The sequence below is a fragment of the Streptopelia decaocto genome (assembly GCF_964273445.1).
Source record: "Streptopelia decaocto genome assembly, chromosome: 7".
Taxonomy (NCBI): Eukaryota; Metazoa; Chordata; class Aves; order Columbiformes; family Columbidae; genus Streptopelia; species Streptopelia decaocto.
Genome location: NC_138661.1, coordinates 16,031,141 through 16,055,592, shown reverse-complemented (window position 1 = coordinate 16,055,592; position 24,452 = coordinate 16,031,141). Strand labels below are relative to the sequence as shown.

The window sequence follows — 24,452 nt, the reverse complement described above, 5'->3', positions numbered from 1 at the left end:
GGCTTATTCTCTCTTTTAATGTCAGATCGTTTCAGGGATCTGCAATTCCTTTCATTCCAGTAGAGGGCTGTGGCAAACAGTGTTATGGGACAGGAAACAAAATGCATTTTACATATTTTTGCAAAACATTGCAAAATGAAAGCAAATGAAAACCATAGAGGTCAGATCATAATACCCCAAATATACACCAAAAAAATGCTGGCAATAAAAAAATAAAATACCTCAGGATGTTGTGGTATAGTGGAATCTTCATGGTTGGTGGCCTTTTTGTCATCTTTTTCAACTTCTAATTTTTCTCCTTCTAGTAATGGCACTTCTTTTTCATCAGAAGAATTCATGGGACTGTTAATATCTGTTGTTTCCTCCTCGCTGTTCTCAGTATCTACTTCTGATGGAGGGACCGCCAGTTTATTCCCCAAGTCTGTGTCTGGAGCATCTTCCTTGTAGTTCTGTTCTGGTGAGCCCTTCTCCTGCAAAACTTCCGTCACTGCTTCAGAAGCAGCTTTGTCATTTCCAGTATCATAATCTTCAATACAAGGCTCAAGGTAAGCGTTCAAAACGGCCGATATGGGAACATTATAATGTGGATAATAAAAGAGATCGTGGGGTATAACAGATACTTTTGAAGAACTTGGTAGCACTTCAGGTGAAGACTCAGCTTCATCACAGCTGTCTGGGTCCTCTGAATTTTTAGGTACATCTGAGAGAGAGTCATCAGATATTTCATGCTCTGTAGGTAGTTCTTGGCTTTTGATATTAGAATCATTCAGTGAACAATGGTTAGTTTCTATTGTCTCAAAGCCAGGTGATTGCTTTGTGTGTTCATTTTGTGGACTTTTCAGTATTTCCTCATTTAGAAGGTGAAGGACATACTTATGCGTATCTTCTTGTTTTGAGGTATCTTCTGGTAAAATAATTGAAGTCTGGGGTTTGCTCTCTTCTACTTTATTTATAGATTCATCTGTAAGTATACCTGAAGTCCAGGATAATGGACTCAAAGAAGAAGTATTGGCTGAAAGGCTCTTAGTTTCATTGTCATATTCAGTAGAGGTTTCTTTAGTTAATTCTTCAGAGTAGTCTTCAAAAGAGTCAACAGAATTTTTCTGATCTGTCAAAACAGCTGGAGAAAGGTCATTGTTCTGTTTCAGTGGATCATCAGATATGCCCCCTTCACCTGACATGAATTTGTCGCTTAGAACCTCCCAAGAGGAATTGGATTCAAAACTGGTAGATCCTGTAATTCTCAGTGAGGTAGGCCTCTGAGGCTCCTCTTCAGATCCTTCCTGTGAATCACCGAATGCTTGACTCAATTTCCCATTACACTTTTCAGGAACGGTTTCTGATGGGATTCTCTCAGGGGTGTCATGTATGTGAACCTTTGGAGGAGCAGGATGACTCCTTTCATGATTAACAGTATACATGTTTTCTTCACTTTTACTTAAAATCAGGATTTTGCTTTCCTTTTCTAAAGGTGTGTCTTTGATGTGCACATATGTGGACTCAATCGGAAGCTCCTTGTCAGGATCTGTAAAGTCTTCCTGTAAGTGATGATACACCATTAAAAGACAAATCATACCTCAGATACCATTTTACTTTTCCCAAACACTACAGAAAGAATGACTACCTAGCCCATCAGCCCATTACCTTGTCCATGGCCAATTAATGACTCACTTATTTTCAAAGCAGGGAAACCAATTTGGCAAGTCAAGTGACTTGAACAAAGCTGCATGTCAAGAAGCCACTTGTACAGGAAGATTAGAATGCAGACAAGCCTACTTCTCAGTTATTAATATATTCATCTCTCCCTGGTGCACCTGTGGATGCAACTGACTTGGCTTTTTCACACAATCACAAACCCTGGGAATAAAATAAATCTAGTAAGTCTAATAAATCTGCTGTGAAATATATTAACATACTAGATTATTCCATTCCAACAGACTGTATTTAAAAAAAAAATAAAAGTAGGCTTCTTTTTGTCCATTAAAATGCCCACGATTCTTAATGCCAACAAATCCTACTGCTCATATAATCTAATAACAATAATTACACTATTATAATAATTTCAATTCCAGTGACTTTCGTAACGCACACCAATTTTCTAAGCTACAAGATACATCTCAACTGGAACCTTCAGTCAAGAAACGAAAGGAAATGCCTTTCGTGTAGGAACCATCATTTATGTGCATATACTCCAGCACAAAAACTTATCCAGATACTCAAGGGACACCGAGTCCCTTGGGGATCCTTTGACATCAAAAAGCCTATGTTGAACTAGGTTTGTCTGGAACTACAAGCAGCCTCCAGAACAGTTTTCCAGCTTCTGCAGATCATTTCTGCAGATCATTTTCTTGGGACTTCCCATGTTCCTCAAATTTCCTGTCTCCTTTAATTTCTCTGTAAGTTTATCCTCTGTTTATCCAAATATCCTTTGTCAATCCCTGACAGAGTCAGTCTCTGCTTGCTCCTCTATTATTTTATTTATGATAAAGACTACATTAAAGTCCTGGTCCTTTAAGCTGCAATTTATTTCATACTTACAATGAGTGCTGCATTGACAAGATTCAGCCTCTGATATTTTGTGTCTGATACCTGCCAAATACAGGTTGAGTGTGGCCCTCAAACTTGCGAAGTCAAAATGCAATTCAAAGTCCAATGAATCATCACAGATGAAGGGATAAATTTCAGCCTTATTTAAGACTAATATAGCAAAGTAGTAGACCCCTATGTAGCCAATTCTAACCTCTGGAAGTTATAATTTGATGTAAATGTTTAAAAGCACAGTTCTACCTAAAACGTTTTAACAATTGCCAATGAAAGCCTATTTGACTGGATTTAACAAAAATGTGAAAAATTAGATCTGAGTTTGTGGTTTATTTTAAATAGCTTAGAAAGAAACATAGAGGATACATACAGCAATATTTTACTTTACCAACTACACCAAAGCAGATTAAAAAAATGGCATGACGTAGGAGTAAACACATACCCCTTCCAGCTCCGGAAAGTGTTCCAGAAATTGTGCCACGTATGTCACAATTGACTGTTCATCAGGGGATTCCACCATGATATCTATAGAGACAGACACAAGCGGCTTGAGTACACGTGGCTTTAAAACGCTCTTGCAGAGGAACAGATCGTCAGACATTTATCCTGCCTTTATGACAAGATAAATAACAGCTACAAAAGCTTTTCTTTTTCTGACAGATAAGAGAAATACTTTTCCCTGTTGATGGTACTTGAAAGAGTTCTCAACATCTTATTTTGTCCTGTTTTCAAATACATACTAAATCCTGGTCAGGATCCCTTTTCATCCACCTTCATATTGTCATTCATGTTGTCACTAGACAGTGATCTTGTTGAATGACTGCTCAGAGGTTTATTTTTAGCAGGATGGCCCAGCAGTCTAACAGGTGACCCATGGAAGTACAAATAGTCAATCTGTGCTTTCAATTAGAAAATCAAGGCCTAACACCTCTCTAGAAGAGTTGGGTAAAAAACACTGCAAGAAGCAGCTCCATTTATATACATATATGCTTATGTTTACATATATTTATATATATGTATGTTTATATATGCATTGTAAAAGAAAAACTGGGAGATGCAAATACATTCAAATAGGTATCTACCCATTTTCATGGCAGACTCGCATACATCATCCTGGAGTGATACTTAGTCTCTGCAGACTGTAGACATTACGAAATGGAGCTACTGCATTGAGACACCTCTCAGCACAACAGGGTGGTGATTAATGCCAGCTAGTAATGCAGATGTCACATAGCATCTAAACGTTAACCAGGAGCAACGGTAAGATCTCTGCCCCAAGGAGCTTACAAGTATGAGTGGAAGCTTACGGCTACAAACCAGTGACCAATTCGTTTCTATTTTTCTTATCCGTCAGCCCAACACACTGTTCACATCAACAGCCTAATCACTGGGAGGTTTTTGGAAGGTATCATAATGCAATATTCATGAATTCATTATAGCCTGAACGTTACCCAACAAAGTTGATGTAGGCGTCTTACCTTCTGGTTCTAGGAGCCGAGGAACACCCAGCTTATTTTGTGCTATGCTGAAAGCATCCTCCAGGTTTTCTCGAGATGATTTCTCCAGTGCTTGCTTCATATCTATCAAAGTAGAGTCTATTGCTTTTATGATAGCTAAGAAAGCGAGGCCACTCCTCCAACTGCTGGCAAAGTCCTGAACTGCAACACCATACCTGAACAGAATTACATGCAGTTTACATGAGTGGTTGTGTTACAAAATCCAAAGCAAAGACCTCATCATTTTCAAAGTTAAAAGTAAGGTTGCTGTGTTGCACAAGTCACATTTGAGATCTTCCTGAATTTCAAAACGCACAAAATACATCCGTAAAGCAGAATTCACAAACTAGATTGCTGTGGCTAACAGCTGACATCAACCTGCTTGTAGGAAGTAGTTAATAAAAACAAAACCCTCAAGAACTCAGCGACCACATTTAACACTCACAAAAACAAATGTCTCTGAGATTCCTGTTTCTGTTGCTCTCCAGCATTTTAATGCCATAGCTTGGGAAGACTGCCAACACTTAAGTATTTAAAAACATAAGCACAAACGATTCACAGCCCGTGTACTTCGCCTTCTATAGCAGAAAATTGTGTTTTGCCAAATGCAAATGGTGTCAGTATATGTATAAAGCACAAGTGTGTTAGATGCCTAAAGTTTTGGAGAAAAAAACAGCCATCAAACTTGCAATGAAACACAGACCCATAACAGAAAATTCTGCACAGGTCATGGGATAACAGGATTATAACAATGTTGTTATGTTTTTAATAGTGCAGTTGCAAGAACAATTTTCTCCTACTAGATGTTTTCAATTTGTACTCTTTGACTGGACTGAGGAGTCTACAGCCTTTACTTCTCTGGTCCTCACTTTCCTTGTACCACCTCCCTGTTAATGACAATATCAGCACTATTTTGGGACTACAGCTGTGCTCCCTCTACGGTCTGCACTGGCAGCAGTGAACTGCAGAACTCAATGGGACAAGTTTATCTGCACAACAAGCACCCTTAGCTTCACTGGAGACAACGATGGGATGATGTAGCCCACAGGACCAAGTATTTAAGATGTAAATTGGTATCTTCAACACTAAGCACAGAACACTTGTTCACAGGCACATTTGGACATATAAATCCATCAATAGACAAAAATGCCAAACATTCAGCTCTCTAACTTGTGTAAGTATGTTTGACCCATGCCCTCTTGAAAACTCTCTGACAGTCATCACTTCAGATAACAATATATGTAAAATACACGCCAAGCATTTACATGTGCACTAGACGTCTTACACTCAAGTTTTTTTAACCTGACAGTAACTCTGCCAGGTTAAAACATTACTAGACAAAATGCTTTGGCAAAAGACCTGCTCTTTTATTAAAGAGGAGAGAGAGGTGTTGAGCAACAGAAAGGACCTAAATGTTACACGTTTGAGTGAAGTGACTTAAGATTCACCTCCTTCCCCTCTTTAAATCTGAGGAAGAGGGACTCTGACAGGGGCTCTGTCCTTCAAGGCACTCTGCAGCACACAGAGAAGCTCCCACATGGCTTCTGCTTGATTTAAAAGGCTGTTGCTAAAGCCTTTAAATATATTTATTTTTTCAGTTCACCCGTTGCTTATGCCTACCCTTTAATTAGCATGCTATATCAAACAGACTGCACAAAAGCCAGGGGGTCAGGGGAGGAGGGAATGACCCTGTTTTCAACAGTGCCAAGCAGATTAGTGCAAGTTAACATTTAACACTCAAATCATGAAGCCAGCATGCAGACGGCTTCAAGGTCAGACGGCTGCTATAGCCACACGGCCATAGTGACAAAAGCCCTGCAGAGACCTTGTGCCTGCAAACTTCAAAAGCAGAAGCAGCCACAGCACATGATAATACACAAGCAGGGTGGGAGAGTGAAGAGATTCAGCTTCAAAAGTGCAGGTGGCAAAACATGGTTTTCCATAAGTTAGCTTACTTTCTGGTTTTCCTCTGAACCCAGACTAAAAGGGCTCTGATGGCTTTCCGCTGGTCCTTCACGGTAATCGACATGTTCCTCTCCACACTAGGAGTGCTGGGGTGGGATGTGTCTGACTCGGGACCGCTGGGACCAGAGGACAGGCTGGAGGAGGAGGAGTTCCTGTTGAGGTTGCCTGTCAGCTCCTTAATCTGTAATAAAAGGTGGAACACGCAGTGTTCCGTTTAACATGTAGAACGCACCGCTTGTTTTCTCTCAGATTTTAAAGATAACTGTGCTGTAACTGAATTTTAAGAGGTAATTAACTTTAGGCCTGTCCATTATAACTCCCAACTTGTATTGCACGGGTGTGACAGGCAGCAGCAGCCCAGGGGTGACCCCAGGAAACAGGCAGGGCGAGGTGTCGGTTCAGGCCAAACTGAGCAAATTCATGTTAAACAAAAAGCAAAGATATGTGTCCTTGATAGACAAGTCAGTTTAACTGAAATTGTTCTCTTCACAGGACTTCCTTCAGTTGCAGCAGCACTCCTGTCCTGGTCAGCATTGGTATTTGAGTCCAGGTTATCCACCCTGTCGCTCTTTGGTCCTTCATTCCTATTGCTGCCAGGCTGACGGGTTCTGTCACAATTTGCCTGTGAGTCTGGCTGGCCAGGCTGGTGCTGTGCAACACTGCTCCGTGTGATTAGCTCAGCCAGGGACAGCAACCCCAGCGCAACTTCCAGATTAGTTTTTAAACCTACAGCCATTTTTGAAATGAGCTCAAGAGAATGAAAGAGCCTCCCAGTCTTACGAGAGCTGCATAAGCCTCCCTCCATCTCTCTCTGTTCATTAGAATTTGGTATTGTCTAGACGTGCATTTTCAAAATATGTGTAGATTAGGGAGCAGTTTTAAACTAAGCCTGGACTAAATCAATTTTCAGGTTCAAAACAATTTTATCAGTTCCAGGCCCTTCAAGATCTTTCATTTGGCCCTCTACATCAGTTGTGAATTTTTGCCATGTTGAGTAAGTCTCTGGAGATCAGTGATTCTACATGGAATTTCCCACCACATTGGATCAAATCCAGAAAAGGCGATTGAAAATAAACTGTGACCTGGAACCAAACCCAAGATGTTGATTCACATCCAAGGAATCTGGAGTAGAACCCTGAGAAGGCACAGGAGAGAAGGGAAAGTAGTAATCTGAAGCTCTCATTTTGATCCAAGTCAAACGAGGGCTTAAATTGTCTTCTATTATGCCAAAATAGGTCCAATGAAGTAAAATGAAAGCAGCTGCATAGCTGCATGTATAAAATTAGCGTATATTAGGAGGGAAAAGATCAGGTTTAGCATGTTTAATTATGCTCTTTAGGTTTAAAAATCAGCATTCAGCTGGAATAGATTGATACCATGAAGATTGTTCACTTATGATTAAAGTATTCAAGTTTTATTACCTGAAAAAACAAGATTATATTCCATATTAGTCCAAGTACCAGAGAGGAATTTCCATCTGCTATTTCTGCTGCATCGATGCTAACAAGCTTTACCTGTAGAAGAGATAATAAATTCAGAGCTGAACTCAAAGAAGCAAGGTAAATGCAAACAATGCACTGAGACTAGGGAATATGTCCAGAACACTTCTGCTACTGACTGGCCAGCCAAAAAGCAAGACTGAAATCTTTTGGTAATGACAATTTGCCCTGATCACAACCACCCTGCTCATGGAACTCATCTCAAGCCCCCAGCACAGTCTGCAGAACAGAAGTGAGCCTGGTTCTACATCTTCAAAACCACAAATATATTTCCTCCATACAAAAATAAAACAAGATAATGCTCCCTCCACTGGATGGTATTCTCAAAGAGTAGGGTCAATGCTCATACAAAAAATTAAAATCCTGATAAGATCTGCTTACTTCTGTTTTGCTATACATCTCTTTTCTCCTTGCTTATCTCACCTCTCACAGCTTGCCACAGAGTTCTGATTAAATCATTTAGCAAAGGATAGGGTTGCCTAATCCAGGCAAACTCTAGACTTTCCCACACTGAGGTTTCTTCCACCTGATAACATCAGGATGTTATTCTCCTAGACAACACAGACTTGGTTTTGGCAAAGGTCATGGAGGAGGGAGGAAGCAAGGAAGCTGCCAGCACTGCACATGGCACTCAGAGCGATTTAAAGCCCAGTATACAGCCCATTTATCACTGAGAAATCCTGTACATGATGAATTATTTAGCAGTGCTTTCCCCGCTGCCCCAGTTCCACGGAAGCGTTTGCTGACGGGTTCCACCCACTGTGGCTTAATATCTAACCCTGAAGCTCTTGGCAGCCAAGGCATTTTGCCAACACTTTCATCACCACCCTTCACTAACCGGTTTGGTTAAACTGAAAAAAGAAAAGCAAAGTAACTTTTTATCTAGTGTTTCGCACAACAGTTTTCAGTCTTAGCGAGAAGACACCTCTAGCTGTCGTATTTCAAGGCTCAGATTTCTTGCTAGCTCCAAGGTATTTGGCATAGGAAAACCATTAAGACATAGTACATTTTAATAGCAGTTTCTCCAAAATGGGGAGCAAGTGGCATTTATCATGAGACTGCTCTTGGTGTCAGCTCTGTCCTGTTAGTGCTGCTTATGTTTGTCACCCAGCACAGCGGATATAACCAGCTAGAAGATACTGGCTGCTTATTCTTAAGGATACAATAAATCCATAGAAAAGTAGGTGTCATAGCACTACTAATAAAAAGGCCACCTGTGTCCAAACCTCCCCCTTCCTGGCCTTGCTCACTGAGGTTCTAGGTTGTCCCGTAGTGAGCTCCTGGCAACCAGATACGCTTCAGCTACAGCCCTGCAACACGCTGATATCAACAGAGAGAAAAAAACTTCATCTGCCAGTAGATCTTAGCTGGATTTGGGTAAAAAACACCAACTGGGAAACTGTTAAGAAATCTGAGAACTTGCAAAATATTTTGTAGCAGTTCTAAAGCAGGACATGTAGCCATATACATTTTGGGGCCAGAGCAGCCCTACTGGTGGAGTTGCCAAAAGGAGACTGGGAACACCTGGAAGTTATTGGACAACTTGACCTTTCACATCCCTGTCCTGGGGAAAAAGACGAAGGAGGTTAAACCTCCCACATCTATCAGGTTGTAAGAGATCTGCTAAGGCCTCACATCATGCTCATTCCTGTGCTGGGGTTGCAGGGACTCTCCTGCGTGGCTCACACTGATGCTGGATCTCTGAAGCCAGAGGGAAACTCATTGCAGGGAAGCAGCAAAGTGGCATCAGTTGCTGTTGTGCCATTCCATGCCAAGCAGGGTTTTGCCCCTATGCACACACCGGATCCCTCCTCACCCATGAAGTTTAAACTCTATAGAATACTTGCACCCGGGAGTCAACAGGATCATCAATTACATTTTCTTCCCAGAGAGTATACTGGAGAAGTTGCAAAACTTTATTGCAGATACTAGATAAAAAGATCTTTCAGCACTGCAAGAATGCTGCAGTCTTTTGTGGGACATGGTCTGATATTAGTTTTCTCTTTCTGAGAGATCTGGGTATGCCAGGTATATGAGCTGTGACATGGCTCCGACTTCTCTTGATACCATTGCTTCCCAACACTTTTCAAGAGCAAAGGGTTTTCAAGACAGAAGTGGCATCCATAGGGCTTTGGAATAAAGCCCTAATAGGAGAAATCAAAAAAGAAAAACAGGATTGAACCATTTCAGGCTACAGGGTCTGATCTTGCTTGGTCTCTTACAACTTGAGGAACTGATGTTGCAGTAGTGCCACACTGACTATGAGGGAAGATATGTCCTTGTAAGGTTTTGATTCCTGGAATTATGCATTTATGTCATGTTCCCAGATTTAATTTTCTCTTGCCACATCAGCTGCTGCAGTAGTTTACTGGATAAATATATGATTTGTAGTACTGAAAGTATTTCTGATGAAAGAAGGTCATCTACCTTCAGCGTAACTGAAGTAATGCCACTAAGGCACAGTTCATAAAGATTACTTGCATTTCTTTTTTATTTTCTTTTAATATTGGGTTCCTGATCCTATGATCCTGTTGAACTTTTACATTATAAAATGAACAAATAATCCTTGTTTTAGACTCCATAGGTGTTCTTGTTGTGCTTTTCAGCCTTGCTGCTAAGTCACAGAGCCTGTAAGCAGTGCATTGCTCTTATGTATATGTAGCGCATCAGACTAAACACAATTACAACAATTACAATTTGCAATATACATCAAGAGAAGGTATTCAGACCAGCCTTCAAAAATACTCACATTACTGTCCTCCAAGAACTTAAGTGCTTTGGCTATGTTGTTCAAACGAAAAATGCGATGAGTTGAAGATTTGTATTCGTGCATCTAGAAAAAATAAGAGACATGCTGTTTTCAAAAATGGTCCAATTATTCACCACTTCATACGAAGCTTAAAAAACCTACAGATATAGAGGCAAAATAAAGCTAAGGAAATCTTGCCATCTTTTCTGATTAGTACAGTGTTCCAACTACATGATCTGCCGTTGCTGTGCAAAACAGGGTTCACAATGAGCTTTCCTGCTCTCCAGATATTATTACTCTTGTGGAACTGCCACGTTGATTATTTGTGTAATCACTCTCCAACCACATTCAATTACGGGATCAAATTTACTTGAAAATTTGTAATAATAGATTTTTTCTTCCCTTGAATTAAATTAAATAATCCTAATTAGGAAGAATGAGCAGTTTTCATAGCAGGCACAGGCAGGTGGGAGGCAGAAGCTTTCATTTGGACAGAAATGAAATAGATCTGTTGCACGCCTGTCTCCCCGCAATGCCACTTTGGCACACTGCTTTTAACATGCGTGAGCCCGAACACTTAACTGCCAGCACAAGAAGTTCAGCCAGCTGATCTTTCCTCCTTCCTCACCCTCCTCCCTGAACTGCCAGGGCACACCCAGGGTTTGCCATGATGGGTTTTCCCCTTCCCAGACTGGCTCTCATTGCAATCTGTGTAAATGCACACAGAGACACTGCTGCTCCTGCTACAGCTCCCCAAAACTGCAAGAATGTTAAAAAACAGGCGGTTCTGAGTGTGTGACCACCGTGGCCATTCATGCTGCAGCATGGAGATGGTTCTGTCACTGCAGAGAATCACCAGGTGACTGCGAGTGTGTCTGCGGTGGTGCAATGGCTGCAGAACAGGTCACTCCTCTTATCCAGGTGTGACACCCACACAGAAGAGCATCCTTGCTGACAAGATTGATGTAGAAAGAAAACATTAAATCAAATTTAATTTCTCATTTATATTTACACTGGGTGTTTCCACGTCTGGTAAGTGGAACTTTATGCAGCTTTTACAAACAAAAGAAGGGAGAAATAGATTCTGATAAGTGAAACTTTGCGCTTCTGATTTAGGCCATATCAGTAAGACTAATGAAACCTAAACCAGGATACCAGACCTAAACTCACAACTACAGCCACCGCCAGCAGATCTATTAAGTGTCATAATGATCTTAGACATGTAGAAACATTATTTATGGATTAAAAAATAATACTGCAAATATATCTTTTGTTGGTAATGTGACTTAGGTGATCTCCAAACAGAATATGTGAGCATTAATGTATTGAAATGTTAAAACACCTGAGGGGTAAGAACATTTACACTGACCACACACCATTTACAGCTCATTGTTACGTATTTCCTTGAAATCTAAGTTACAACTCAGGACACCAGCCTGTAACATAAGGAAATCACAATGAAGTTGCTGTCATGCTTATTACTACACCCAAGACACAGGACCAAATTCACGGTACTCTCTGGATGTCCATACATTGTTGCTCGTAACATACAGAGCTCCATACCTATGGAGGTTTCTCCCTCTTGTATACATACCAGCTTTTGTCCTGACAGGACTTCCAGCAGGGCCATCAAGATTTTGCCATCTTGTATATCAACAAACAAGTCCTTCACTTTCAGAGGAGGCTTGCACTGTGAAGAAAAGAAACCAGGTACCTTCTAAAGAGTACTGCTTGGTACATCACCATGATTTCAGAGAGTAAGAAGGAGAATTTTACAAGACAGATATTAGAAATAACTCTAAGTCTGCAGGAAGGGCAGACTATTCTTCACATTGGTGGCAATTCCATCCTAGGAGTGTCTGAGCTGAAACTGAGATATAGTGCTCATGTAATTGAGATCAGACAATGACTTATTCCAGATTTCTCACCCTAACGACTCTGCCTAGGAAGTGACCGCCCAAGGGCTGGGTGCTGATCCCTCAGTCTAAGACAATTCCAGCAGAAGCAAATCTCACTTTTTGCTGAAATAAGCCTGTGACCCAGACGGCCACCATGTCCTGTCTCTCTGTAAAGTTTCTGGTGGTGCCATTCTGTTCCCCAGTATTTTCTAAGTACTTTAAATAGCAGCTTCCTCTATTGTGTCTCTCTCTTCTCAGCAAACTCCTCCAAAGGGATCTATCTCCTCGCTTCACTGAGGTGTCTGATGATGTGTGTGATATGAGGCACACGGCCAAGTCGGCTCAGCCCTTAGGGGCAGTCTCGGCTGCTGCAATTACACTCTGTTCAGTTGTCACTCACTCACGTATCCCCGAAGAGCCAAATCTTTTTATCTTTGGTTGTGCAATGCACTACTGCTCGGTTAAGCACTGCTTCTGGTAAACTGGGACCGTACATTTTCTTTACTAGTCTTCAGTCAAGAGTACTAAACAATGCTCCACATTGAAAGAAAACAAAGTACTGTTCATTTCAAAATTAAATTACCTACCTGAAAGCCTCAAACCCAAACCTTTTTTATTCTTTCAGTACGTAAGACAAGAACAATCAGAACTCAGAAGATGTAGACTGCTCCCTATTATCCTGTGATGGACCAGCAAAGCCAGCTCCTCTCAAAAGATGACCCAAATGGGATGGTCTGCTCCAAAAGGGGACACACCACACCATAACTTGCCTGAAGAAGTACAAGAAGACGACTTCACTGCTGCCATAAAAGAAAGAAGCTACTCTGCAAGAAGTGCTGCTTTTTTGAGATAAAAGCAGAAGCCACCTTCCTCAGTGGGTGTCCTCAGGGAATCAGAGAATGTCCACCTGTAATTAGAGAGAGCTTTAGGGAAGCTCTCACTATTTACATGGATATGTTTATTATGCCTCTTCCAGGAAAAACATAAATACAGCAGCAGACTTTTGACCTTGCTTCAGAAAAGCATTTTGTTTTTGGTGAATCAGGGAGGAAAAAAATTTGTATGCACTCCAGAGAAAACAGTTCTACCTGCCCACAGTTTCTGAGACTTCATATGCTCAGCACAGCAGAATTAACAGCACCCTACAGCCTTTTGCATGATCTAATTCCTTCTGTAAATCAAAGACCTCTCCACAGTCACATATTTGACAATCACTTTACCAAAACTGCAGTTAGTTTAAAGCCCTAGAGTCTGATCCACAAAGGAATTGCCTAACACTGTCTTTACTCTGAGGGACCTTTGGGAGCAATTGCTAGTCAAAACACTTCCAACTAGCCTTACGCTGCTTTTCCAGTGAGATTTAAGTGTCCCTTTATTCCTTCAGCAACACTCACTGCAGAGCACTGGACTTAAGCCTTTCTTCAAAACCCCTTTACTATGTCTGACATTCGATCACCTCCCAAGAACAACATGAGCTAGACTGAGAGCCATCTTGTAGCTCAAACTTAGTCCCAGTCTGTACTTTATGAAATTTAGCCACAGGTACTAAAAGCACTGTGAAGCTCAAACTCCAGTCCAAGTTAGGACTTTGTCTAGATCGGGAATCTGGTCTCAGCCCTTGGTCCTTCACTAAGCATTGCTGCTGTCTCAGTATTTTTTTTGTGTTTTCATCCTCAACAGCAGGAAAATCATCTGGATGGCAGACTACTTAGGAGAGCTAGTACTTGTCTACTATCAATAATAACAGTAAATTCGGTTTAATAGACATATTATGGTGTGATTAAGGAACAATTACATCTTAAAAATACGAAGTGATGTCCAAAAGTTAGTTCTGTCACATAAGTAGATATGTCAAGATCCCATCATATAGCCCCTCACGCCCAACATGACTGATACAGAAGTAATGTTGCCATCCCAGATCTGGGATGAAGCCAGGTCCTGAAGAACATCTGTCTTTGGCCATGATGCCTCAGACGTTCAAACTTCCAGTCCAGGGAAGAACACAAACATTGTCACCTCAGACCAGCCTAAATCACATTTGATGTGGGAAAACTCTGTGGGAAAATTCTAGCCTCGTGGTAACAGTCACTAGTACTGAAGACTTAAATGCACTTGAGATGAACTAAAGCCAGCCAAGTACTTGTTGCACCTGAAAAGCAATTTTCATTTACCCAGAAACAAGCTTTCAGCTTCCCCTCATTCTCCTCCAAGCCTCCCCATATGCACAGAAATCAACTTTGCTTCCGAATTCCAACTATTTTAAAGGGAATTAACTGCATTCTGTCTACTGTTGTGTCCTTGTATCTCAATATCAAGACCGTCAGTCTTACCTTTCCTAAATGTAGGTTTATCCATCTGGTAAAGGTCCTCTTCTGTACATTTTCCCGTTCCACTGGAAATATCAAAAACAAAAAACAGCACTTAAGTTTCCAGAAGAGGGGAAACTGGTAGGAAACTTCAAAAAGTGATGTGCCAAAAAGCTGGAATACATGAGAGGCCTGTAAATAAAATAAATATGTTCCAAATCAGCAGATATAAGGTTGAGCTGTGGTGTTTCATTCAGTTTCTTTGCCCAGACATGAGCTATACCCTTGTAGATGTGTTCTAAAGAACACAGGAAGAAGTCTCTCTTAGTTTTGCAATCTTCAGTGTAGCTTTTGAGAGGTGGATATTTACATGTTGTGCACAGCTCCCCAGTGATGTTTGAGCAGCCAGCTTGACCCTTCTATGTCAATTTATAGGATTATTGCTCTGACACCCTCATGCAAATTGGGCTGGCGTGGATTCCAATGTACTTACTTGCATGCACAAGGAACAGGAGGACTGCATTAGCCAGCACAACAATTCTGTCTTCATTCTTATGAATGGAAAAGCCTCATCAAATCTCATCTTCCCAAACTCTTAACTAGTGCACTTAAAATGAAAATTCCAAGTCCCTAGGCTGAAGAATGATTTTATTTACATTGCAATAAGATGAAGAGTGCTTGATCCTTGCCAGAAGTGCTGCATGCTGGGTGCTGTACAAACAGTTCTTGGGCTGGTTGAGGAGTTTTTAATCACATCAGCCATTTCCAGAATCCATTTCCACAGTGAACTACACCAAAAGTGTAAGAGGGGAATCATGTTACTGACCAGCTTTCATTTACTTTCTAGTACAAAAAGGTAAACCATATATTTAATATAAATGAAGTAGACTGACAAAATAATATTTCATTTTAGAGACAATTATTCTCAAGCGGTTCTCAAATTTCACTTGAATTAAGGAAATCTGGCAATTTATGAACAAAAAAACATTAAAACTCGTTATATGCTGTATTTCAATTTACTCATAGAGCATATCAAATATATTTTAAAACTACTTTGTCTTTCTTCAGACCTACAAAAATAGCTAACCTATCTACCGGGAAATCACATTCTGTAAAAATCTGGTTTGTTTATATTGGTCAGACTAATTATAAGTTAAGTAGTAGCTTCCGTAAATCAACTTTTAATATTGTTCTTTTTGATCATTTTAACTGAAGGGTCAGCAGCCTCTAATCACATGTATAATTGTTTTCCTTATTTTGATGTATTGGAATAGAGCTTTCTGCATGAATTACATCTGTCACTGATGGCCATTCAGGCCTTGTAAGTCCCCTTATTCCTGTAAAACCTGATTTTATGTAAGATTGGTTAAAAAAAATCATTACCCCTTAAGTGCTTTAGAAAACATGGAAAACGCCAAACTAATTATTGCTGTTGGCTTTTCTTTTAAAGTATCTTGGAAGAATGTGCACAGATCTGAAACAGCTCTACAAATGCAACTGCAAATTATATAAGGGTTCCAGGGCATCTGTAAAAAACCCACAGCATTTACCACCTACAAGTCTCAAAGTACAATAAAAGAAGAGCCGTGTCACATCTTTCTTGGGCTTCCCTTCCTTCAGCACCTGGACCCCAGCACCAGCTTTCCCTGCGCTCACACACCCAGCTCTGCGCAGTACAAGTGCTGTGTGTCACCCAGGGTGTAACTTCCACCACCGACCCATTCAAATTAACTTTGAGGGCGGGTGGAGGTTAATGTTAAGCCAGAGCTGCTCCCAGATACACTTTGTTTTGTTTAAAAATGTGTTGGTGCACAGGGGAAGGCAGGACGGGCGCAGGAGCCAGGGGCAGGACATGGGTCCACCTCTTTCTCGTGCTTGTCCGAAGCGCTCAGGAATGCTCAGGTGGGCAGTGACAGGTTTCGGGGAGGACAGCAGACCTTATCAAACAGGCTGTCTATACAGGCTTCCAGTGTTCACCAAAATCAAAGAGGAAACACAAAAGGGTAAACAGAAGCAAAATTAATGTTTTCTGACTTCCTCAGAGGCTTGGTTTTTTGGTTTCGAGTCCAATTTTTCACCAGTCACTTTAGTAATCTTAATTTTCAGGGTAAATAATGATGCAAAAGAGAGCTGTGTTTATTTACCGATCATCCATGAAGCTGAGCAGACATTGGCTCCTAATTTTGCTGCAGAAATTGTGCCATCGATGCAAATCATAGTTGCATATATGCCTGAAAGGATGGGCAAGCCAAGCTGGTATTGCTGCTTTAGGAAGTCCACACACCAAAAAAAAAAACCACCCAGGCATATTCAGGAAAGCACTTGCATATATACACAGGTTTCTGACACTAATCAGTGAACAGTCCTACAGCAAACAACCACTTTCCGTAAGAATGATAACCCCAGAATGGTCACTATTTGATTCTATAAGTCTAAAGCAATAGTAACAGGACAGGGAAGAGGAAAGGGCAGGAAATGTGCATATAAAATCCCTAAGGCAGACAAACTCCTAATGCAGTCCATATGTTCAATGGTAGAGTTAATGGGAAAAGTTCAGCACAGGTATTTACTGATATGTGCCTTTAACTGTTATTCTTCACCAGCTTTGTGGACCTCCCAGTTTCGGGACAGCCCCTCTCCTCCACAACCTTTTCATTTGAGACGATTGTAGAGACTCTATAAACTTTATACAGTTTCTATAAATTAAATGGAATCTTTTTTCTCCTTTGCACCTACTATTGTATAAAAGTGAAGAAAATCACTCAAGTCTAAAGTTCCTATGCTTATTTATATAGTTTACTGAAACTTCACTGGGTTTACTGGGCAGCTAGAGAGCAATAACACCATTATAAAATAATAATTGCACACACCATATGGCAGGCCTGCACACAAATCCTATGCTGGAAAAGAAAGATGCCTGCTGTGAGGGTTGGATTCAAAGATGTAATGCTGGAAGTTAGTAAAAAGTTAGAAATTCCCATTTTGGTTCAGCTCAGCTCAGACCTTGACATAAGAGAAAAATTATAAAAAGAAATTTTGACCATCACACAGAAGCTGGGTCTTCCATACTCTTCCAATAAGCTCAAGTGCAACAAGCTTTCACAGTAAGGTCTAAGATGTTGCAGAGGCACAGTATTTACTGCTACTGCCATTTCTTCCTCCTTCAAACCTCCTCAAAGGTCACTACTGTTGCAATACCTCCAAGAAGCCAATCCCGTAACAGCCTCTACGTGCAACAGCAAATTGGAGATAGCAAATATTGATTTGCTTTTAAATACTATTTATTCTGTTGTTGTAAAACCAGTTATGAATAATCGTCTGGGGCACACCACCACAGGGCTGGGCATACAGGGCAACTACGAAACGTGGAAGCTGATGTGAGTGGAACACTTGTCAGTGTGTAATTACACAGCTTCAGAAACTGCTTGATTTCCATGCGTGGACATTACTCCCAAAGCAAAGCAGAAAGTCACTTAAATTTGTTTCTACAGCTATTAGCATTTCATCCATGATAATATCATCATCACATGACGTTAAAATCTTCGTAACAGGCCAAGCTGGCTTTTAAATCCATTTGGAACTTACCTTCAAGGCATCTTGTTAAGTACTAGTTTTGTAACATGCACAAAAGGCAGCTTCCTCATTTCTACCACAGGTTATTACCTCTATAGATACGAGATAGACCTGTTATTAATGTTAAGCAAGTTTCCAAGACACAAATGGGGTGTTGGGCATCTAACTGTGAAAGAAGATGCCCTGAGTGCCCTTGGCTGCAGAGGCAATAACTTGCCAGGAGAATCATCCCATAACCACCTCATCAGTAACCAATGGCCACCACAGAACCAGCTCATAACCTTTATGGCTCTGGAGGTATCGGAGCATCTGCCAAAGTCTTAGATCTGAAGAAACTGGCACTTGTTATTAAATGACAAAAAATATATGGGCAAATGTATGAAATTCAAATACTACAACCTAACTCCACAATGGAACATGTGGTTCAGCCACCCTAAGTCTTGAGAAATGCAAATTCCTGCCCTCTGCCTTCCTCACCCCAAAACCCCAGCTCACACAGACAAGCAATCAATCGGTCTTTAGTCAACACTCACTGAACAATCTACCTTTGAAAAACCCAAACTCCAGGCCACTAAATAAAATGAGAACTGGATTTTAAACTGGGGTTCATGGTGTTCCTGCACTGTGATTCAGCCTAGGTGTTTCTGATTACCAGTCATCATACTACCAAGTTTGGATACTGTTTTCTCTGCAAAATTAATGTCCATGAAGGAAGACAGATTGACACCTTAGAAAAAAATTTTACCTAAAATTGCTCCTTTGTAATGTTCCAAGCATGTGCTACTATGTCTCAAACACCAAAGAGTGAGTTTCCAGACATGAAAGCCCATGTTGTTTTTACAGATCATGACAAGGCTGCCAGCAATACCTTTAGCTAAAGAGAACTTTGTAGATTTTTGTTTTAATTAGGTGGTTGTACCTTTGCATAGACCCAGACTGATGGCACTGAGTAGCCAGGCTGAATTTAGGTGTGAAACCAGCAAAAAGAGGTTGATATCTAAGATTTTCCTCAATAAGCTTCTGTACACAATGCAGCTGGGACAGATGAATTCTAGCATGTTGTTCTACCTTTTTATTTTTTTTGTCTATATAGATACAAGCAATTGCATGTGCCATATGGGCAAATAAAGGCCATGCCATTAGTTACAATAAGCAGTCAGACATTAGATACAGGATGTGGATGTTGGGCACAGGATATCGACATCTGTAAGGAAACACAGATCCTTGTCCAGGAGACCTGGTGCTGTTCAAACACAACATGGGAGACAAAGTTCAGATGCAAAGACAAAAGACAGGGCATATGCAAGCAACACATCTGACCTGGGAAGGGTGGTTAGAGGCGAGCTGTGACCAAAAAAAAGGGGGGTAAGAAAAGGAGACTGGGTGGGGGACAGTTAGTGACAGCACAATAAATGGAGAGTTTAAGATGAAATGTGTAAAGTAAGACAGGGAAAAGTGCAATTAAATTTTCTACTTTTGTTTCATCTTAACATAGAGTTATGTTAAACACATTGAACTATGAACCCTGACAGATTTAATCTGTACTCTATATGTTCACAAGAGGCTGAAAAAATAACTCACAACATAAAATGACGTGTAGATGAACACCTTCCTCTCAAGTCTATATGGTTTAGTCAAGCTACACTGCTCAATGAGTACTCAGTACTTAGAAGAAAATCTCCATATTGGTAGGAGTGTGAATTTTAATGGCATAATCAAAGCATAAGGAATAATTTGATCCAAATTGCCTACAAAATTTGTTTTATAAGCTTCTGAATTCCTGGGAATTGTATATATTGCTTGTGCACAAGAAACCCCCAAACAGCTTAAAAGATTAATATAAATTTTCTTTTTGATCTATACAGGGGTTGAAGGCTTTGTTTTGTACCAAATGCCCATTTGATGTAATTTGGAGCACATGAAATATTAAATCTGGTTTTCTAAAGGAAACATTAACTACACTGTATAACATGAGACTGCTCTCAAGTTACCTCCTATGAAATAGGGCCTCTAAGTCTTCCAAATGAAGTTGTTAAGTTAATTGTTTGTTGAAACTGACCCATTTATTAGGGTCCTTATTAAATTTCTATGGCAGGTGTTGAAAGCTTGAGGCTTTTTCATTCCATCAAAGTTGCAGAGTCTGAGTCTTAGTGGTTCAAAATTCTTTAAAACTCAGATTCGTGCTGCAGAACACAAACATCACAAGATCATGGGCATTACATTTTCCTTAGCTGCAGCTAAATAGGTTTCTTTTCAGTTCTATGTCTGGTTACAGCAAAATATTTACTGATGCAATTGGTATATTAGAATTACATGCACCAGACAAATATTGCAGGATGAATATGAGATTTCTAAAAAACTTAGTGCTTCAGTTCTCATAATATCTGAGACAGATGTTCCTCTTACCAAAGCATTAGAAAGATGAATTCATGTATAAATTCTACTGGGCTCTAGAAGAGAAATCCTACATAAAATATTACTATTAGAGCTGATCAAAATAGCTTCCAATGAGAGGGATTTATTTTTCCCCCTTGGAAAGTAATTTGGTATTGGCAGATGGTAAAGATTCCCCTCCCTGTACCCTTCAATCACAAGGAAGCATCTTTGTTGTCATCACTTTTTATACACGTGGAAAATTATATTTAACAGATTAACAAAATTTCTCGTTTACATACCAGGAATATTCTTATGAAACAGAATTTGGCAATTTTAAAAAACAGAAATACAGTTCTGAACACTTTGAATGAAACAAACATCATTGTTTACTGGGAAGGCTACTGGACCTGATAAAGTAGTAATTAGGTTAAATTCAATGGATTTGGAATTGATCTTAACAAGTGATTTAAGTGCTGACCCGGCAAGGGGTTTTCAGACTGCGCACACCACCTCTTGTGGTATATTACATGCCCTACAAGGAGCATAAAACCTCCTTCTGTACATGAAAATGAACAGAATTTGCTATTACCAGCAATGGCCATTAGGAGCAATGCACACTGATAATATCGTGGTTCAGGAGTTGCTCCTAGCCCAGGGTTCACCATATTCCAGTGCTGATTGCTGAACTAATACTGATTTCTATGAACAGTTCACCTCCTGGGACTGCTGATGTTTCTTGGGGGTATTTAGTTCTCCAGCTCTGCAGTGGGCAAAAAGTTCAACACCTGCCGTTGCCTGAGTGCTGATCTCTGCTTCAAAAGGCAATGCCCAACTTCCATTTCCACCTCTTGCAACTTTTCTACCTACTTGAGTCTATCAGGGTTGGTTCTCTTAACTTGCTCTGAAATAAAATCAGGAGCGCCCTTCTGAAAATAACAGAATTGTAGTCCGTGCATTCAGCCAGGTACCAGTTAGCCCTGTCTTCTGGTTAGTTACAGGAATGACTCTTGAATCAACTTCACACCAACATGGTTTTACTAGCACTAGCACTTTCCCTCCCACTGACATGGAGAAGAATGTCTCATACCTAAACCAATATCTGCACCAATATCTATCTATCTATCTATCTATCTATCTATCTATCTATCTATCTATCACTCCTAACTGAAGATCTCGGTGCTCATCCTCTACCATCTAAGAATTAAAGAGCAGCTTCCAGAAGTCATCCTACCTCAAACAAGTAAAGGTGAGTCACAAAGTCCAGTCCGTTTCATCTCCACTGCTCTGCATTTACCTTTATTTGCTGTGGCAAACCTAGAAAGCCTAGACTGTGAAACATTCCTTATTGTTTATAGTTTTTCCTTCCAGAGAGGGAAAAAAAAATCCTTTTGGCTGCTAATTTTTTTGAGACATCAAAAGCTGAAATGCAACAAGATATTCTGCTTTACATCTGTTCTGACAACAGTGCTAAAGCCTGAATAATTTGAGATGAGCAAAGAAACCCAACAAAACCCACACTATGTGTCAGGGTTATTTCTTGACATTCAGAGTCATATGAGAACTAGTGTGTGCCCAGAATCCCACTGTTTCCTATATTTGTCAGTTAATGTTAATAGGTTGGTGGTTAACTCGACTTTTATGCATTTGATAATGTTGTAACTGAAACTGTGAGTAGAAGGAAGACAATGCAGGCACAGGAGACCAGCAGCACATCCTGGGAAGCTTCCTGAGCTCCTCTGCAAGAGTCAGTCTCTAATGCAACATTTCAGCTCTCACAATTAGTAACCAGAACCTTCAAAGAACTAGGAGATGGTACAGAAGGGCTGAGGAGACAACTGCCAGAGACATATAATCTTCTTTGGAATTTGCCTTTACCTGTGGGAGACCTGTACTTACAAGACAGTAGTTTCATTTTCTAAAATCAGGTAAGGAAAGGCAACCACAAACATGGTGTGACACAGAACTGCCTTGCAGAAGCCAAGAAATCACAAACAACAGCCCGTTGGGGTTCCTGTGGCTTCTGGATCTTTGTTTTCTGCTTCCCTCATTGTCCCCAAACAACTTGGGGACATTACCCAGCCAAGTACATTATCCAAAACAAGAAATAAATGCTTATGAAACCTTCTGAGCAGGACAGCACAGCACTAGAGAAGGTTCAGAAGTAACAATTATACATGGGCAGTACTGCAAAAACAGTATTAAAAGCCAGAAAGGGTAATCCACTGCATGGACCACCAAACCTACTGGTATGGTAAAGGAAGGAAGAGGCCTCAGATGTGTCTCCCTACTGAAAAACAGACAGAATCACACGGAGTTCTGCCTCTCTCCCACTCATCCACCCCTTTAATGTCTCTTATCAAAGCCACTAAGCAGAACAGAAGAAAGAAAGTGAGAAGCATGGTAGTCAGATGAATATTGGAAACATGCAGAAATACATGCATCTCTAAAAGCAAAAGATTGAAGAGATTTAGGGAGATTAATATTGAGTAGCAAAAAATCCTGTGGCTTTGGAGGAATAAGCAGATGCTTTGTCCATTGTGGGTGAGACACGTGATCTGAAGTAGAGGGTACGAGGCCGTTCTTGGAGGGATGGAGAGGAAAGCAAAACCAAAAACTCAATGTAAGAGACACAAGCTACACTGTAAGGTGCTGTGTCACAGAGCATGGCAACTGCTATTTAAAAATGGATGAATGCAGAATGTAAGCTGTCCAAGTTAGATTAAAATAGCTAAAAAGCTGAAAAGTAGAAGTCCTTGTTAAGATGCAGTGGATACCCCTGAGGAGTTGCCATTTGTCTTAAGTGACCTTCTAGGAGGTATGCTTCAAGAGGGTTACACTTGCTTATCCAAGAAAAGGGTAGCTGCCACAGAAGAAGATACAGGCAGATCAAGGATGGCAAACTTGTCCGTGTTCAACTAAGTCAATTACGTAGCTTCCCTCACAAGACTCTGACCCTAATTCTGTCCCCCTCTAACCCTAACACAGGCTTTGTCCCCTCCGCAGAAAGTCCGGTCCTCTCAGTACACTGGTGAGCACTGCTCTAGGTAGCATAACAAACCATGAGTTGCAAGTTCTGGGCATTATTCTGGTGATGCTATCCAGCTGACAAAAATTAGCACAGAAATTATTTTTGTGAAGACAGCAGCAGTCTTTCTTTGCTCCAGCAGGCTTTGAAACCAGGTTATAATGTGTGAAGATCGTTCAGAAATAGCATTGGCACAGCTTACCAATTAATGAAAACTAGGTGTCAGACAAACCCTTGGCCTGGGCTTGGACTGAGGCCTGCTGTAACACACAGGATCCCAGTTCTTCCTACGAGTCTCCCAGAATGTGGCAATGAAGCCCTCAGGTGACTGACTGTTGCTCTTGATGGAGGCTCCACATTTTCGGCTGTATGCCTGAAGGCAGGTTTCAGCAAATCTGCCAGGATGAAAGCCCAAGGAAAAGAAATGTGTATACAGATTCTCTTGTGCTGAGGATCCAACACTAAAATAGTACGATTTCGTGGCATTAAATCAATGCCATCAGAAAAACAGAGCACAATGAACTGCAGACACTACATGCATCTTCAACACTGATGCTGTCATGCCTCCTGCCTCTGTCATTAAATAGCTCACTTGTAACCCCCAAGAAAATCACCACCTTTCTCCTTCTGTATTTTTTGCAGCTCTTTTCTAAAATTCAAACAAGAACAGGGCAGGAACAATGAAAACTCACTCTTTCTCCTTCATGGCCCACATGGAACATCTACCCAGAAGAAAAAGCAAACAAAATAATTTGGACTTAAGTGCCAAGCAAATATTTTTGTTATTTATGGACATTTACAGAAACAAAATTTAGCAGAGAGGCATTCCTCAAGTACAGTATTACTCATAGCAAGATAATATTCTTTCAAGCAAAAACCCATTACCATATAGCTATACTCTGAGTTTACACAGTACCTTCAACTCAATGAGCTCTGTGATCACAGAATCACACAGAATCACAGAATCGACTGGGTTGGAAAAGACCTCAGAGATCATCGAGTCCAACCCTTGGTCCAACTCTAG

At 40.6% G+C, this 24,452-nt stretch overlaps 1 protein-coding gene across 1 annotated transcript in view; it reads right to left on the bottom strand.

Moving 5' to 3' along the window:
- The window catches only part of CLMN (calmin), a gene marked incomplete at its 5' end in the record, with an annotated part of 71,636 nt that overhangs the window by 5,158 nt on the left and 42,026 nt on the right, over positions 1-24,452 (bottom strand). The window contains 8 exons of the mRNA XM_082059628.1: positions 222-1,538; positions 2,984-3,066; positions 4,020-4,213; positions 5,993-6,183; positions 7,424-7,516; positions 10,251-10,334; positions 11,845-11,940; positions 14,479-14,540. Coding sequence (XP_081915754.1) covers positions 222-1,538; positions 2,984-3,066; positions 4,020-4,213; positions 5,993-6,183; positions 7,424-7,516; positions 10,251-10,334; positions 11,845-11,940; positions 14,479-14,540 — 2,120 coding nt within the window. The remainder of the gene's footprint in view (positions 1-221; positions 1,539-2,983; positions 3,067-4,019; positions 4,214-5,992; positions 6,184-7,423; positions 7,517-10,250; positions 10,335-11,844; positions 11,941-14,478; positions 14,541-24,452) is intronic.